Raw genomic sequence first — 19,187 nt, 5'->3', positions numbered from 1 at the left:
AGAATTTTAGCCGAACATCTCAGTGATGAAAATTAAATAAAGCAAGTGGTATTTTAAATAGGAAATCTTTTGAAATTTCAAATGTAGATTTTACATTCCTCTTTCAAAAATTTTTTTTTGTGAGATGTATTTGCTTTTGATGCTTTCAGGAAGTGATTTCATGGAACAGAAATCAGAGTAGAAAATATGAACAAAAAAAGACCTATTTATAATGATTTTCAGAATTTTGGTTACTGATTTCATTCCTGGTAATAGTTAAGAACTAGTATTTGGAGGATGAAGTATCACTGGTTACTAATTCAATTTGCATTTATATTATTATTGTTGTTGTGTGTGTACAAATATTATATTAATGAATTTTGCTGAATGAATAATGCTGGTTGCTATAAGTTATGCTGATTGTAATTAGATCCCATTAAACTCTTTTTATTTAGCTGAATATGATGAAGTTATTAAACACAACCCTGAATTAGAAAGTAGTCGTAAACATGGTTTGTCGATGATACTGAATCCACAAGAAGTATTAAGATTATTAGAGGCAATTCCTTCTTCAGATATTCCATTACTTTTAATGAATCCAGCTGTTTCTTTACCTGCTGATTTAATGCTTACACGCATTCCAGTTCCACCCATCTGCATTCGTCCTTCTGTTATATCTGATTTAAAATCTGGAACGTAAGTTATCAATATTTATTTCCTCTACTATATATTTATTATAATTAAATTTTATACCATATTTGGTGTGTGTGTGTGTGTGTGTGTGTGTGTGCGCGCGCGCGTGTGTGTGTGTGTACTAGTTTTTTTTAATAATGGATGAATAGTATTATTGTTTATGTATAAGGTGCTAAAGTTCTACACCTAATATAAGTACTGTAATTAAGTTCCTGAAGTTGTATTGTGGCAGTTATTAGTTGTAGCAATGGCTGATATCAGTGTATCACTGCATGTTTTTTCTTAGTATGTTAAGCAGCAATTTGCTTGAGGTTTGCACTGGTAATTTAAACAAAGTAAAAATTGCTGTAACTTAAAATATTTTAAAGAACATTTTTAGTGATGATATTTTGGATTTTAAACAGTGGTGATATATCTATTTTAAACTATTTTTAAAACTAACAGTTCAAAAATGTTTGCGTATCTGGTGGCATCAAATATTTAAATTCCACTTCAATCAAGTGTTGGGATTGAGTATTTCTTGATGTTCAAGAAGTATTGATTAAGGACTGCATTGTGAAAATATGAATTGTGAAAATATGAAAGTCAGTTAGTATATCTTATTTGATTGCTTTAACATTTGATTGTTGCCAGGTTTTTTCCTGGGATACTATCTGATATTCTAAATTATTGATTTATTAAGGTCTTTATAAAGATGATGATTGAAGCTATTCTTTTGTTATCAAGCTAGATTTAAGATATGGCTCAGAATAAAATTATACATTCTTAGTGAAAGAGAGCCCCTACTTTACAAAAATTTAAAGGTGTGTCAAGTGAAAAACTACATACATATTCATACATGTTCTTCTGATAGATCTTAAAATTTTTAGTTTGGTTTCATTTTTTTTTATGTATATAAATAAGTATTCTGTTTGTGTAGTAAAGTGTAATTTTATAAATGCTGAAGTTTTATATTTCCTTTGATTTTTTTCATGTTATTACAATTTAATTTTTTTTCAGGAATGAAGATGATCTCACAATGAAATTGTCTGAAATAGTCTTTATTAATGATGTTATAATGAAACATAGATTATCTGGTGCAAAAGCACAAATGATGAATGAAGACTGGGAATTCTTGCAACTTCATTGTGCTCTATATATAAACAGTGAAACATCTGGCATCCCTCTCAACATGCAGGTTTGCTTTAATTATAAAATTTATTATATAATTTCCACCATGTAATATGCTGAGCATCAACAGAATTTCACTGATTTTATATATATATATATATATATATTGCTTGTTATTTATTGCATACTAGCTACCTGGCAATTCTTTGCTGTTGCTAGATTTGATATAGATTAAATTAACACAATTGAAAATTTGAACATAAAAACATTACAGGATTTCACAAAATTTAATCTTTCACTTTTACCCTATTTCTCTTTTCCCTATTTTCCTATTTCTCTGTTTCCCTGTTCCCTATTTCCATATTTGTTTCATCATTTCCCCCTTTTCCTCTTTCCTTTTCTTCCTTTTGCTTTTCAGTTTTCCCTTTCTCCTCTTTCCACGTTTCTGTGCCCCTTTACCCTTTTCCCCTCCCCCTTTCCTCACCCCTTTCCTCTCACCTTTTCTCTTTCCCCTTTCTCCCATTTTCCCCGCACATAAATTGGTCCAGTAGTTTTTTAGCTTACAGTGGACATATATATGAACATTACCTTTTATATACATAGAAGAAGAAAATGTGTATGTATATTATTTGTTTGTTTTGTAAATATCTTTCGCAAATCGGATTATAAATATAATTTTTTTAAATATCTCTACCCTAGCGCCACCTAGTGGGTGCAAACTAATTCAGAAACCTTTGCTGGCATGCACACAACTCACCAAAGTTTCATCGCAATCAGATGGGTGGTATAGGAACGCATATGGGACAGACAAACATTCATTTTTATTGTATAGATATTGTAAGATATCTTTTGATTGTAAGATATTGTATAGTAACAGTGTCATTACCCATCATTTTTATAATTATTTGTATTTTTTTTTTTATTTTTGACATATGTATATTTATTTATTTATAAGTAATTTGTAACCATTACTGATAATTACCAATTACTTATGATTGCTAATCATCGTTTAAGTTGAACAGACATATAGGGAAATGACTTAAAGGACACAAACAACGTAGTGAAAGAGAAATCCTAATAAATGTTTGTACCCACTTCAGGTTATGATGTTGAAGAAGTAGAGAACATAATGAGGAAAAGGAAAATTTAATTACAGGTATAAAAGGTGAAGAACTTAATAATAATAATAATAATGGGAGATATTGATAAAATTGTTGGAGAAGTGAAGGATAGTGAAATACCTAGAAGCTTTGTGAAAAAGAGATTAATAGAAAAAGAGGAAATAGATTAGATCATTTTTGTTTAAAGAAAATACTATTTATCATTGCTTACATTGAACATCACCCAGGATGAAGTTGCACTTTAAAAATGCCAAGCGATAAGAGAAGATTGAATATATTCTGATGAGAGATAATTTAGAAACCAGTGTAAATACATTCATGTTATCTAGGAGCTAGCATTGATTGTGATCATAATCTGCTTTTGGCTTTTTGAAGTTAAAAACCTTCAAAAAAGAATACAAAGACATGGCAAGTCAGCAAGTTAAGTGAAGAAGAAATTGTAATGAAATGTTGGGAAGAAAATGTTGATAACAAGCAAGAGGAAATGGGAATGTTGTAAAGAATGAAGAATGGGTAATTATTAAAAAGAGTACACAGTGAGGTACTAAAGAAACAACTTTTAGAAAGAAGCCTGAAAATAAAAAAGTATGGTTTACAGAAAGTCTTTGTGATGATAGTGGAAAGATGGTAATAGCTCTTCAAGATAATTAAATGATAAAAATTCAATGATAAAAGTAAATAATAATAATTCAGTGATAAAAAAATAAAAAAATGCAGAGCCCTGAAAAATGAAATTGATAAAAAAAGCAAAACAGGCAAGGAGAAGTTTACATAATTTATTGAGTCCAGAAAATATATCAAAGGGGGCAAGGTTGATGAAATTCTTTATGAAGAAGAGCTAATTACCAAAAGGTAGAAAATCATATTGAAAAACTTCTGATAATACTTAATTATACTTAAATTTCAGGTACCCAAAAGGGAAAATGGGGATTCAATTTTAAGAGATGAATTTGATAACGCCTTAAGAAATTTGAGGACAAAAAAGTCCCAGGTTCATGGAATACTAGTAGAATTTATTAAAGTTTGGAGGAGAAAAGATGAAGGAAGTACTGCTTAGGCCAGTTCAAGACATCTACAGCCTGGGTAAAGTGCTCTAAGACTTTGGGTAAGGTATAATTGTTCCAATCTCTAAGTGAAGTAATATAACTTGATGTGGGCAATACCAGACTCTCAGCTTAACAACTTTTGTTTTAAAGGTATTAACAGCCATTCTAAACAAGATTGAAAGTAAAAATTGAGAATATCTTAACTCAAGACTAATTTGGATTTAAGAAAAAAAGGAGTAAGGGAGGTAGTTTTAGATTTAGGACTTATAATAGAGAAGAGAGTAGTAAAGAATATGGAAACATCTTGCTTTTGTTGACATTAAGAATAATTTTGATAATATATTGTGGAAGAAATAGTTTGAGATACTGAAGAAATTGGGAATTATGTACCATGTTCATAAATTAAAATGGGAACTTTACAGAAGTGAGAAAACAGTTAAAAGATGTGGTATATCTCAAGAAGAAGCAAAAATTAGAAAGTGGTTACTCAAGATTGCAATCTTTCACTAGCACTGTTTAATGTGTATATAAAGATGATCTTGAGAAAGTTACTGAAAAATCTTAATGAAGAGATACCAACACAGAAAGAAAGAATAAATTTGTTTTGCTTTGCCAATGGTATTGCTATGATGGCAGAAAATTAATAAGATGTGAATAATTTTATAAATTGATCAGAAAGATGTTGAGTGAAGAATAAAATGTGAAGGTAAATATTATTAAAACAAAAGTAATGGTATCTAGAAGAAATTAAGTTAGTTCCAAATTTAAACATCTCCCGAAGATAGCAGACACGTCAGTAAGTAAAATACAAAACTTGAAAAATAAAATCACAAAGACAATGGGAATAAGGAGCCATAAGAAACAAACTTAATCAGGTTAAAACAGCATTTAATAAGATGTATCAAATACTTGCATCACATGGAACCAGTCTTCAAACAAGGAAGGGGTTTGTAAACAGTTTCCTCTGGAATATCTCTCTATATTGATGTGAATCTTTGATCGTCGGTCTTACAGATTGATAGGTCTTAAGTTTTGAAATGTGTTTTTTTTAACGATTTTCTGTCAACGATTCACTCACAAAAAAATGTTAGTTTTTTTGAAGATCTGAAGATTCAGAAATGTAAGTTTTTATGGACAGATATGATTTAAAATGATGAAGTGGAGCAGGATGGGTAGCAGCAGGATATCTTTATGGAAAAGTAAAGTTATCTGAAAGGTTGAACTTGTTGAAAACTACAACATGAAGAATTGTTTATGATAATGATGGAAGAAAGAATTAAAGGCAAAAAAAAACAAAAATTTAAGGATGAGATTAGAATACATTAAATAAATTATGGATGACATCAGTTGTGAAACTAAAAGTTTATTTTATTTTTAAAAGATTATTTACTATAATATTATTATACTAAAAGATTATTTTATTTTTAATGCTGTTGTGTAGAATGGTTGTTAATATCTTTAAAATAGAAGTAGTTAAGGTGAAATTCTATTATTGTTTGCATTGAGTTATATTACTTCTCTTAGGGATTGTAACAATGATACTTTACTCAATGTGTTAGAGCACTTTACCCAGGCCGTAGATGTCTTGATCTTAGCCCATAGTATTATCTTCATCTTTTCTCCTTCATACTTTAATGAAATCTGCTAATATTCCAAGAACCTTCTGGGACTTTTTTATCCTCCAACTTCTCAAGGCTTTATTAATTTCATCTCTTATAATTGAATTCCCATTTACCTCTTTGTGTATCTACAATTCAAATTTAAAGTTTCATCATAAAGTTTTTCAATGTAGTTCTTCTACCATTTGGTAATTAGCTCTTCTTCATAAAGGAATTCATAAATTTCTTCAGTATCTCGCTAAAAGATAATAAAGAAAGCAAAGGAACTATCAGAGTGGACGACTTGTAAACCAATCTAAGGTTTGAAAATGTGAGAAGAATTGAATGAACTAGTAATCTAATGAGTATTTAGGTTTTTTTAAATTTTTTTATGCAGTATTAACACCTTTGTTTCAGCCTAAAAAATCCAGCAGAGGTTTGGTACAAAGACTTAAGGGAAAGCAGGGTCGTTTTCGTGGTAATCTCTCAGGAAAGAGAGTAGATTTTTCTAGTCGTACTGTTATATCTCCGGATCCAAACCTACGTATTGAACAGGTATTATTGTAATAATATTGTTATTTACTGTATTATAGCTTTAATTTTATTATTGCTTTAAAATAAAGACAGTGATTAGATCATTCTTTAAATATTTTAAGACCTGGGGATCAGGTTTTTTGTTTCAAATTCTATCTTTGGTAAATTTTTGGATTGTTATACAAAATAAGTTAGCTGTGAACAATAAATAAATGTGTTAGATATGTTAGAAAAATCCAAATAAAAGTTGAGATTTAAAATTATGAAATAATCAATAATGTTTGAGTATTTTACAGAATACCTGCTTAATTACATCTTTGTTTGTTTAAATAAGATTAACTTCACTTTAATTTTCTTTTCTACTGAATTAGCATACTCTCAAATATTCATTTGAATTCTTAAATTTATAGATTTGCACCACTGCATTTTACAATAATTTTTGCATGAATAAATCTTTCCCTTTTTTATTCTTTAACTTTCCAAAATCAGTTTCTTGTCAAATCTGATCATCTTCTGTTGTTTCACATTTTGTGATTTAACACTACTTTAATGTTAATGTTATCTATCCACCTCATTGTACTTTTCTTTACCTGTCCTTAGAACTTTACTTTGCTGTAACTGTTGAACATTTCCTCATTAATTAATCCCAAAATATTATTTTTTGCTGCTTTCTTCCATTGTTCTTTGAATATAGTCAAATGCATCTAAATCTGGATGTTTCTGTCCATTCATTGATATTTTCTATTCCTGTCTTCTCTTTTCATCTGTATTTCTGACTTTATCTTCTTGGTTTCTCTAACAAACTTCTTAAAAATTTAATTGTGCAAGTCTGCTTTATTTTCTTCTGCATGAATTACTATATCTTAGTTATCTTATTATCTTTAGTTATATCTTTATTATCTTAGTTAGTATTTGAAAGAGATGTTAGGATGCAAATTCAATAGGAATTCAGTAGTTACTGAATGTACTGCCTGTATAAGGGTAATTTGAAAAGTCTGTGCAAAGTCCAAGATATTGCACTACCGGTGCATATTGAGGGGATTTTCAGTTAGTAGCATCTTTTGGAAGAATGCACACCAAATTGGTTAACTTCTGTGTATTTGGCCCCTGTTTGAATCGAGAAAGTTGAATGATTTTTAAAAAATAGTTGAGAGTTTTATGAGTTGATTAAATATTATTTTATGAATTGCCTCAGGAGACTAAAGAAAAACTTGTTAAATGTTATGGTGAATCTGTACTTTTGATTAAAACAGTTAATAAGTGGTTTCAACATTTTCAAAGTGTCATATGAGTACAAGTGATGTCGATCATTCTGGACGCTGTTTTGAAGTCACTACCAGAAAATTTTGATAAAGCTCATGATATGGTGTTGGATGACAGAAGAGTGAAAGGGGATGAAATTGCTAGTTCTGTGAGCTTCTCGATTGCAAAGGTGCATAATATTTTGCATCAATGCTTGAACATGAAAAAGCTATTCGGAAGATGAGTGCACTATCATCTGGTCCTTATGATTTGGTCACAATCGACTGTCAATGAAATTGTGTGAGGTATTCCATGAGCAGTTTGTTGCTGTTTCAGCGAAATTCATGGGATTTTTAGCATCATTTCATCACTGTAAAGATGAAGCATGAATACACTACTACATGACTGAGGCCGAGGAACAATCCAATTGATGGGTTGCCAGCTTGGAATCTGCACCAAAGAAGGTGAAAAGGCCTTTCCTTTCACCACAAAAATTACAGCAACTGTCTTTTCGGATTTAAAAGGGTTAATCCTCATTGACTATTTAGAATAAGGTTCAACGATTACAAGCAAATACTATGCATCATTATTGGACCATTTGAAAATCGTAGTGCAAGAAAAACATAAACGATTCGCCCACAAAGATGTTCTTTTCCATCGCAATAATGCACTTGCTCAATCCTCTGCAGTTGTGGTTGCAAAATTGATAGAATTAGGGTTTAAACGTGTTCTGCCCCCTGTTCTCCAGACTAAACTACTTTGGACTATTATTTGTTCTCCAACATGAAAAAATGATTGGCAGGAAAAAGATTTTATTCAAATGAGGTGATTGCATGAGCAAATGCCTATTTTACAGAGTTGGAATACTATTATTTGAAAGGAATCAACAAACTGGAGCAGCATTGGATGAAATGTGTAAGCTTAAAAGGGAACTACATTGAGAAATAAAAATATTTATCTTGAAAAATTAAGCGGTTTTTATTTTTGCATAGACTTTTCAAACCACCGTAGTAGATGCATTCTTTTCCACTTTTGCATCATTTCTCCTACAGCCTTCTTCACTTATTTTTGATTGCTGTTGTGTAATTAATAAGTTTAATTTACAAGAGCAGTTGTCAGTTTACAACAGTTTATTGATGCACTTGTAGGATATCAATAAATTCTGTTTTAAAAATGACTGCCTGCCCTTGTCTGTTATTTTTCTTAAAATTAACAATTTTATTTGATAGCTTTTTTTGATGTTATATTGAAATTCTATTTTATTTTAGGGTTTTTTTAGTCATAATTGTTTTACATATCACCTATTCTAAATGGGTTAATTACAGGAGAGTTTCTTTTTCTATAATATTACCTGTATTTTATGTAATTCTACATATATTTAAGTAAGTAATATACATACAAAATGCATATATATCATGTATTTTGTTGTTTTAATAAACATTCATGAATTCATTTATTTACCTTGGGTTTTGCCTTTATCTTTTATTTCTACTTATTTTCCTCATACATTTTCTGTATAATTAATAAATCTCTAGAAATTCATCACATTCATGTTGCAGTTCTACAGATGCTGGTTGTAATACTTGTTTAATTTCATGAAGTTTACGTTTACACTATTCTTATTAGATTAAAAGTTTTCATCTTTCTTTTACACCTCTCTGTGAAAGTATATAGTTTACTTCATCCTATTTGATGTTTGCTATCACAACACAGTAATTCTGTCAAAAGGTCTAAATATGTCTAGTAACTTCCTTTCCCTTTCTTTTTTCATTGAAATAATCTTTGTTTTTTTCTCTAGATATATCTGGTAGTCTTTGCAAGTTTTTCTTCGTAGTGTATTTCCTATAGCAAAATTATTATTTTTGCTGAAGATAAAAATAAGATATAAATAAAAATGAGAATATACTCATTTTTATTTCCATATTTGATTTTAATGTTATTTATCAGTTATTTTGTCTGTTGAAATTTAAGCTAAACATAATACTGCTGTTGGTAATAACTCCTCTTAGCCTTCTTTGTTACCAGTTTGTGCATAAACTTGTATAAATTTCTTAATTTGTTATTGAATTCAATTCTTAACTTCTCTATCATTGATGTTACTCATCTCTTAATTACAATGTTTGAGGCTGTAAGAAGAGTACAGTTTTTATTTTTGGCCTCTTTCCCATCACTCAAAATAACTTGTACAATTCTTTTCCTTCTTTTTTAATAAGTAGAAATAAAAGATATTCTTTGAGTATTCATCCATTTCACTTCAGCTACACCTAAGTTTTCTATGTTTACAATTTTCCTATCTTGCCTTTTAGTGCAATAATAGTGATAACAATATTAAGGATATCTTTCTTCTTTTCATATCTCATTTCTCTTGTTTAAACTCTGTTACCTTTCTATATTTCCATCTACCTATTTATATTTTCATATTGGTAATAATTATTTTAATATATTTGACATAGTGATTATGTGCTATGCATTACTCCCGTTCTTCCTAGTCTTGTTCCTAATCCTGTTCCATATAAAACTTATTTTATACTATTGATAATATTAATACATTGTGTTTATTGGCATTAATAGCTGCTGCCAGCCAGCAAAATAGAGGCCATTCCAACAAAAGGTACAAACACCAGCCATGAGTGTTTTTTCAAGAAGCGCTTCAAATACTCTTTCATATAAATCATTTATCAGTTAGTTAATGTAGTATTTTATAAACTCAGAAGTTTAAAATATAATATACTTCCTTTTTATATTTCTGTACAAAAACACTTTATTCTTATGAGTAATCTTAATTGAATAGAAGTGGATATTTATTTGGTTTTCCTCATGTCAAGATAGATCTCTTTTGCTCACTTTGTCTTTTCTTTATGAACATCTGGACCACCATTTAGTGATTGCAGAACAGTATCTCTTTCTTTTAATTTAGTAATTCAAATGTTTCTGGGCAGTAACTAGAGAGAAAAATGGGATAAGTTTTTGAGTAAATTAACATATTTATTTTGGAATACAAATATAAAATATTTTACATAATCATTTGTAAACCGGTTGTAAAGGAAGATAATTAATGGGTAATTTAAGTTAAGTATTTTATTAATTCTGTATAAATAATTTAATTTTTTTTATATCTGTATTTATTTTATTAATATCAGTGTTATTTTATTTTTTTTTACAGAAGTTTAAATCGAAGTGCTAAAAAATGTACTTATAAATGTTGTACTAATTTTGTGTTTTATTATATTAAAGGTTACGAATTACAGTAATGTTAATGTAATGATTGTGACCAACACAGGCCATGGTTTAGAGGATAATAAAATGATTCGAATTTTTTAAATTCAGGAAGTTTTGTTTAGTCCCAATAAACTATAATCTTTGCTTGTTTCTTTTTTGGTAAATAGTAAGATGAATGTGCTATAGAAAATTAGGAGTAGGAAAAATATTCTAATATTGTTTTGAAACCATTTACATAATTATCATGTACTTCATTTTCTATAAATTTTTAATAATTTATCAGATATCAGTGCTTTTAGTAGTAAGATATTGAGTATTTTATAAACATAGAGGTCACTTTTTTCCCAATCTATCGCTTAAAACCTCCTGCTGTATAATATGGTTGAACTGTCTAGAGGTTATTTAGATACACGTGTTTTTAGGTTGGATGTGTCTTCATGATGAGTAATAAACATTTTTTTTCATAGAAGTAATTACAAATTTGTTTGCTTTCTTTCTTTTTAACTTAATTACTTCAAGTAAAAGAATTCTCAATTATACTTCTTACATTGTTCAAAGAGGATTGTATATCAGATGTTCAGATATCATCTGGTACACCTTAAGTTATTTAAATTAATTTTTAATTATTTGTTTTTTATATACTTCTTATTTTTAAAAAGTGAACTCAGCTGTCAGTAATTTTATTTGTGTTATAGGTTGGTGTTCCAGTTCATGTTGCCAAAATCCTAACATTTCCTGAACGAGTTCATCCTGCTAACAAAGAATTAATGAAAAAGTTAGTTATAAATGGACCAGATGTTCATCCAGGTGCTAATTTTGTGGAGCGCAAGGGTTCAAAATTAAAGACATTCTTACGTTATGGAAATAGAAACAAAATTGCACAGGAATTAAAAGTAATATTGTATTCCTTATTTATATATTCATTAATTTATTGTTTATTTGTGGTCAATAAATATATTGTAGCTCTAAATAAATTAATTTTTAAATTTTATTTTATTCTGTAATTATAAATTTATATTTAGTTACCATTTTTTAATTTCACTTTTTGTTAAATTTCACTTTTATGTTATATAATTGTTATGTAATATATGGTATATATGTTATGTAATTGATGTTTTATAAGTTGTATATGTTGTATGTAATCTATTCCTGTTTTAGGAGGGTGATATAGTTGAAAGACATCTTAGGGATGATGATGTAGTTTTGTTTAATAGACAGCCAAGTCTCCATAAACTTAGCATTATGTCTCATCGAGCTAAGGTTTTAGAGCATCGAACATTCAGGTAAAAATTATTTTTAAATGCTAAATGTAGTTTATGTGAAAATTTATTTAAATACTAAATGTTTTATTCAGATGGCTGTATAATTATACATTGTGTAGGTCATGTCATAAATGGGTAGCTATGCTTTACTTCATTGGTAAAAAAAGGAATAGACAAGTCCAATACAAAAATCTAATTAATTTATATAATCTTGTTTGTGTATCACCTAAAATAACTGTGTGATTTGATTAAAACTTCTACTTTGCTATTATATTTAGTAATATTATGAATATTCTATATAATATTCTGCCCTTCATATAATGGCAATACTTCATAAATGTGAGATTTTAAGGTTTAGCATGTTTTCTGTTATGGTTAGATATGTATGGAACTCTCTCCCATTCTGTGAATATATCACTGTTGTCGTAAGGTATTTCTGTATTGATTGACCAAATGACCATTGTAAGAATCAGAATGTTCAGAATGGTTTGTTATTAAAATGTTGTGTCTAAAACTATTTATATTTTATCAGTTTGCTTTTTAATATATTTTTTCTTTTTTCTGCAGTTTTTGAAATTTTACATTATTTATTGTTGATGAAAAACATAATCATATTCATGAAGTTCTGCCTGGTGGCAAGTTTCTTTTTCCAGCTCTGTCTCCATCTGTTTCTGTCCCAAACCTTCTCCATCTTTGTGTAGTTTCCAATCTTCACGTCATGTATTGACTTTGTCCTTCTTCCTCATTTCCTTTCTCCTTCTACCTGACCCTTTCAATGCAGTTGTCAAGATCCTACTTCCTCTACCCATATGTCCTAACCAGTTTCCTTCTCTTTTGTGTACTCATAAAAGTGCTCTTTCTTCCTTATTCCTGATTTTTAATTCTGGATTCCTCATTTTATTCATACATCTTATTTTCTCCATTCTTGTCCATATCCACATCTCAAAAGCCTCAATCAGTCCTCTCCTTCTTACATCCAGATTTCACGCCTGTAAAGCAAGACACTCCATACTTAACATTTGGCTAACATCTTCCTTAACTCTATGTCCAGACTTTAACTACATAGTAAATACCTCTTCTTTCTGAAGGCTTATTTTGCCATCGCTATCCTATCTTTTTTTCCCATTGCATTCTAATCCTCTGTCACCATAGTGCCCAGTTACTTGTAAATTTTTACTTTCTTCCTTTATTTACCTTATACCTTACCACTAAATCCTTTATGTTGTTTACTTCCATTACTTTAATTTTTCTTATATTTAGTTTCATTCCATACTCTTTTCATTCCTTCCTCCAAGACTGCTAACAATCTTTGAAGCGCAGGGGTGTGGCATCAGAGAGAATTGCCATATCGTCAGCAAACCTTATATAGCTTATTTTTTGTCCTTCAATACTTATTCATTCTTCTCTTTTTTTGTAATATATTTGTTATCATATATTCAATGTAAATATTGAACAGTTGGTGAGAGGTAGTATCTTTACCTAACTCCTCGATATAAACCCATTCAGTTAGTCATATTCTATTTACTTTCATTGCTGCTGTTTGTCTCATGTACAGTTCTTTACTTAAACTTCCATCTTTCTATTTTACTTTTTTCTCTTTAAGAATCTCCATAATTTTTTCCATTTGACTCTATCAAATGCCTTCTCTAAATCTATGAAACACAGATTTATTCCTCTTTTCTGTAAATACCTTTCTCCAACCATCCTTAGTAGTCCAATGGTACCTCTAGTTCCTTTCCTTTTCCTGAAACCAAACCATTCCTCCCCTGCATTCTTTATCATTATTCTTACCAACCTCCATTTTAGGACTCTTAATAATATTTTAGTGGTGTGGGTTGCTAAATTTTACTGTTGCTAATTATTTAGTAACATTCTGATCATTAACGATATTAATCTACTATTTATGTAACATACTTTCTACACCCATTTTGGTACTTTATTCCTCATAATTATTTCCACTCTGTTTTTTCCTTTCTTCCAAAAAATAGTATGATAATTTCGTACTTGTCATTTCATGCTGTCCTTCCCACCTTTCTTACTCAGTCCTAATATATACATTTTATTTATCTTCATTTCCCTCTTAAGATTCTCTAACTTTCCGCTCTGTAACAAAGCTTTGACATTTCATGTTCCTATTTGCAAGTAGTCCTTTAACTTCTTCTATTGCTTCTCCCAGAGATCTAAATTGGAAGCTATTTTGTTACCAGAACATTTCACAGAAGAAGCCAGCATCATAGTGTAATGCAAGGAGCTATCACTAGGATCTTTAATACAGTGATTTTCCATTTCCTTTATATTCTAATGCCAATGACTTCCTTAAAAAGTTCCTCCACTTTAGGGGACTGTTTCCCACCCCTAGGACAATAGAGTGTCCTGCACTCATCCACCCTATGAAGAGGCCATTGGCACTTGTAATGGGGAAAGTCCCCTCCAGGGGTTATACCAGCAGTAACTTGATCCCTTCATTTCTTAGCCACTTGTATTTACTAACATATACAATTGTTGCCCTCTCTGTACCATGGGGAGATGAATATCAGGATTTTCCTTTCATTGAATCTCAGACTTTAAAATCATTTCTTAGATTTTCTGGTAGAATCTTAAAATACTTCAACCATTCAACAATTCAACCATGAATGGTTGAATACTTATTACTTAGAGAGGGAATAACTTAAAATAAATAATGTTTAATTAATTAATAAAAAAATATGTTTTGAATTTTTCTCTACAAACTGTCTAATTTTTCTGTTTATTTAGATTTAATGAATGTGTTTGCACACCTTATAATGCTGATTTTGATGGTGATGAAATGAATCTTCATTTACCTCAGACTGAAGAGGCACGAGCAGAAGCTCTTGTTTTAATGGGGGTAAGTCATCTATTATGAACATACATTTTTTATCAGTAATTTTGTTAAAATTGAGGTGAGAATTAGTTTTCTTTTTAATATATATTGTCTAGTTAAGTTATATGAAGTGGCTTATATTTCTTTTGATGTTTCGTTTTATAGAACAAGTCAAACTTGGTAACACCACGTAATGGTGAACTACTGATTGCAGCTACTCAGGATTTTATTACTGGTGCTTACCTTTTGACTCAGAAAGATAATTTTCTTGATAAATTTGAAGTCATGAATTTAGTTGCTACATTACTAGCTGGCGATGATATCCATATGAATGTTGATCTTCCACCACCTACTATTTTAAAGGTTTGTATGTTTTTTAGCAGAGAGAAACATTTTTGTTCTTAAACTTTTTTGAAATTTTTGTAAGTATAATATTCTTTCACTTTGCTTCATGATTATGATTCTATGAATGTAGTAAAAGTTTGGTATAGAGAGTATGTTGTGTCATATTTTCTTTCTGTAAGTCTTTACTTTCACAGCACACACTGTCATAGCATTTAAAATGTAAAATAAGAACTGTAACTGAATACTAATTTTTAAATACTTATGAAGATAACTGATTACTTATAAAGATATTAACATTTGTTATTTTTCAGAATATTACATATCAGTTTATAATGATGTATAGCAACTTGAATTCATCATGGATTATGAGCCTGAATTCAAGGTGCCTCTGTAAAAATCAGTCGTGCATTGTTAATTGTCATTTTACGAATTAATTTCATGAGTTTGTTATGCCAACTAGTATCTTGCCTTATTTTTTTAATTATTAATTCACCACATAATTTGAAAACTTTTATGTGGAATATGAAATGAAAATTTTATAGCATTGAAAAATGTTGTTTGACTGGAATTGAACTGAAGGTAAAAGGACGTCCACACGATAGAGATGGTTGAAGTGGTAGCACTTCAGTCTTATTTAGAAATTTGAATTATAATTATTATAGTATTTTAATTACTATAAAATGTTTTTTTTTTTACAAATAAAGATATATAATAAAATATTTAAAAAAACATTTTTATTTAAGAAATAGTTAATAATAATCTGATATATTTAATTTATTTCATGTTTCACAGTGATGTTCAAACAAAATTCATTACAATGTTTTATATAAAGTCCTTTATAACAACATGTTTTGTACATTATCAATTCTCATCTTGTTTAAGGCTACGGCCACATGAGAGTTTTTCAAACCAAAACGCAGTGTGAAAACAAACTCAAAATATAGAATGGCTGCTGTAGCATTGATGTGATCAGAAGCAGATTGTTTTCCCACTCGCGTAGATCTTGACTGTTGCGTTCTCAAGGTTGCCCACTGGCGAATGTAACCAGACCTATTTATCAAGCTAGTTTTCAAGCTCAGTGAGTGGCCATGCGTGTGAAAACACTTTTGCAGATCACTGTTTCTATTTTTCCTAAATTTGTGTTCTTTTCTTCAGTTTTTGATATTTAAAATAATTATATCATACTCTTGGATAGTGAGCTTATCATTTTTGAAATTGAAAAATATCCATATCTTTACGATACAAGGCATGATGATTTCAAAATCTGTAAACTAAAAAGAGATGCTTAGATGGCTGTAACTAAGAATGCTATTGGTGAAAAATGGGACCAGTGGATGAAAATACAAGATCTAATGTTGATAACTAGTGATAACAAATTGAATTTTATTTTTAAGTTACAATTTATACAACTAAGTTGTAAGTAGGTGATAGTTATAACCTACTTAGCCTTTCTTTTTCCTGTTTGGCCTCTGGTAATTACCTTTCAGATAATACTTCAGAGGATGAATGAGGATGTTATGTATGAGTGTAAATTAAGTGTAGTCTTGTACAGTCTCAGTTCGATCATTTCTGAGATGTGTGGTTAATTGAAACCCAATCACCAAAGAACACTGGTATCCCCACGGTCTAGTATTCAAATCTGTGTAAAAATCTGTGTATTCAAATCTGTGTACTGGCTTTACTAAGACTTGAACGCTGGAACTCTTCGACTTCCAAATCAGCTGATTTGGGAAGACCACTAGACCAAACCAGTGGGTTAAGTTATAATTTACTAGAGGGCATTAACTATCACTACACTTACCAGTATCATAAACTTACTAGTACACAATTAAAAAAAAATTGATACAAAATTATTGCTTTTACTAGTTATTAGCTTGTACTGTGTACTTGTACCAATAAAGTTCCTAGCTGCAATGGCCCAAGAACAATTTTGTCCAATTCTGTTCTCCTGGAGGAGAACAGAAGTAACTTTTAAAACTGTCCTTTGTTTCAACTCCAATATTGCTTCCTCTTGTTCCAATTGCAGGAATACTTCACAGATTGTCTTCAAAATTGTAACCATTTCAGTGTCTTACAAAATTGTGAAGCATACATCATGTTTGGATAATGATGTCAGCCATATCAATACTAATGTTGATTGGTTGATGAACAATGCGCCATTTATTTGCTAATATGTCAAATCCACATTCAATGCAACGCCGTGCTCTAGACAGCCTATAATATACTCTTTGCTGCCAAGTTAATTCCTTGTTCCTTGCAAGATATGGCCCCATGACATTTTCACACATAGCAAAAGCTTGTCAGCTATATAAAAAAAAAAAACATAGGACATTGGTTGTCCAGACAGAGTGTTAGGAACTTGCCATAGGCTATGGCAAGTTTAAAGTTTGTTGGTAAACATTTTTACCTAATTTAGGTGATGTAACACTTGCCTTGTATAAAAAAGATGAAACCAAGTGACAAACTTTAGCTTCAAATTCAAATCATACAATTTATTCAAATGTACAGTAATCCAAATCCTAATTCACGTGATAGTTCTTGCACATCAACTCCAGCCCCTGTTAACAGCACCCTGTCATTGTCATCGGCCATGTCGAGGGCATTATCAACAGCAGATAGACAGTTGTATGAAGATTCAGTTTTGTTCTTTCTTAATCTTTAAAATTAACTGATCATTGTAATTTTATGAAAAATAAACCATTGTAAAAATACTATGTTGTAAAAAATTAATTAAAAAATTTACTATGTTGCTAGCTTTTCTTCTGCACTTATATAGTCCTGCATTACAGTATCATTTTTTCTAATTGCATCTTCAACCGTAGATAGTAGTGTTTCAAATGAAGATATGGTCATTCTGTAATACTTAAAAAATTTGTCTGGGTTTCCTTTCAGCTTACTGTGTAGAAGTGTAAATTTTCCCTTTACTGATCTGTGGCTTATAATAGGATGTACTCAGTATGTTCTTTGATGTTGACAATGTCATCAGTGAACAATTAATAATGCACTTAACATGTTAAAAGAATTTTTATTTATTGAAAATGGATTCCTGTTGTACTGAAGAGCCCAAACAAACGACTGAGCTCGCATTAAAAAAACATGCACGTGTAGCCAGCTGTGGGGTGGATTTTCAAGTTGCGTGATTAGAAGCTGCGTTTACAACATGAAAATACAATAGTGTGGTATAGTCTTAATTAGATAACATTTGGTTATTTGGAATGGTTTGGTATCTTTGTCTCTACACTGTCAGGTTTGGCTGTTAGGGTGATCACTGAAGTGCTTGCTGTTGGGTGAATTGAGGTATTCTGGTTCTTGCATGCAAGTTTTTATTTCTCAATGACTTATTATCTTCCTGTGATATTGAATATACAAATACTGAAGTAATCTAGGTCACTACATGAAACAGTTACATTATTTTCCTCCCGTGTTATGGAACGTAATGGAAATATTTCCTTTACGACTCAATCCGTGTCAAGTAGGTCATTTTTGATATTACTGTATGAGTAACAGTTTTATTTTTTAATGGGGCTATATATATATATATATATATATATATATATATATATATATATAAATGTTCCATACTCCCTGTTATTGAAATTAATTATAAGAAAAAGCTTAATTATTTTTTTCTCCTGTTACTAAATTTATTATGTGTGTGTTTTACACATACACACACACATATAGTTATTAAAACTAGTTTACATTTATGTATGTTCAGTGTTTATTTATTCTTTCATTTAAAAATATTGAACCCAGAACTGTGGCTCAAAAATATCTCTGGCAACAACTCAAATAAATTTTCCTCAATTTTATACATCTTAATTTGATTGTGGGAACTAATTTCTTAGTAATCAGTTCACTATAACAACTTTTGAAGTCATTGTTAAATCTAGTTACTAGAGAATTTCAAATATCTTACTAAATATATATGTTGTGTGTGTGTGCGTGCACATGTACACACACACATACACACATTCATGAATGCCCATGTATATTTATACTTTGAACATGTAGACAGACAGATTCCAATGAATTTAAATTAATAGAAAAAATTTGTTTATGATTTACATGTCACAGGAAAAGACACTCCTATTTTTACATTGTAATTTCATTATTTCTTTTAGAAGAAATTATAACAGTAAATTTTTAATGACTGAACATTTTCACTTGCTCTGATCATTCTGGAAAATGTTGTT

The 19,187-nt window shown here is 29.9% G+C and overlaps 1 protein-coding gene across 1 annotated transcript in view; it reads left to right on the top strand.

Annotated features, from left to right (window-relative positions):
* Polr3A (RNA polymerase III subunit A) overlaps window positions 1-19,187 on the top strand; it is a 102,386-nt gene that overhangs the window by 33,204 nt on the left and 49,995 nt on the right. Inside the window, exons 5-11 of the mRNA XM_075361195.1 lie at window positions 435-675; window positions 1,672-1,849; window positions 5,965-6,102; window positions 11,238-11,435; window positions 11,701-11,825; window positions 14,559-14,670; window positions 14,812-15,009. Coding sequence (XP_075217310.1) covers window positions 435-675; window positions 1,672-1,849; window positions 5,965-6,102; window positions 11,238-11,435; window positions 11,701-11,825; window positions 14,559-14,670; window positions 14,812-15,009 — 1,190 coding nt within the window. The remainder of the gene's footprint in view (window positions 1-434; window positions 676-1,671; window positions 1,850-5,964; window positions 6,103-11,237; window positions 11,436-11,700; window positions 11,826-14,558; window positions 14,671-14,811; window positions 15,010-19,187) is intronic.

This window comes from Lycorma delicatula, chromosome 3 (assembly GCF_047948215.1).
Source record: "Lycorma delicatula isolate Av1 chromosome 3, ASM4794821v1, whole genome shotgun sequence".
Lineage (NCBI taxonomy): Eukaryota > Metazoa > Arthropoda > Insecta > Hemiptera > Fulgoridae > Lycorma > Lycorma delicatula.
Note: the sequence above shows the minus strand (reverse complement) of the source record. Positions and strands in the feature narration are given on the sequence as shown.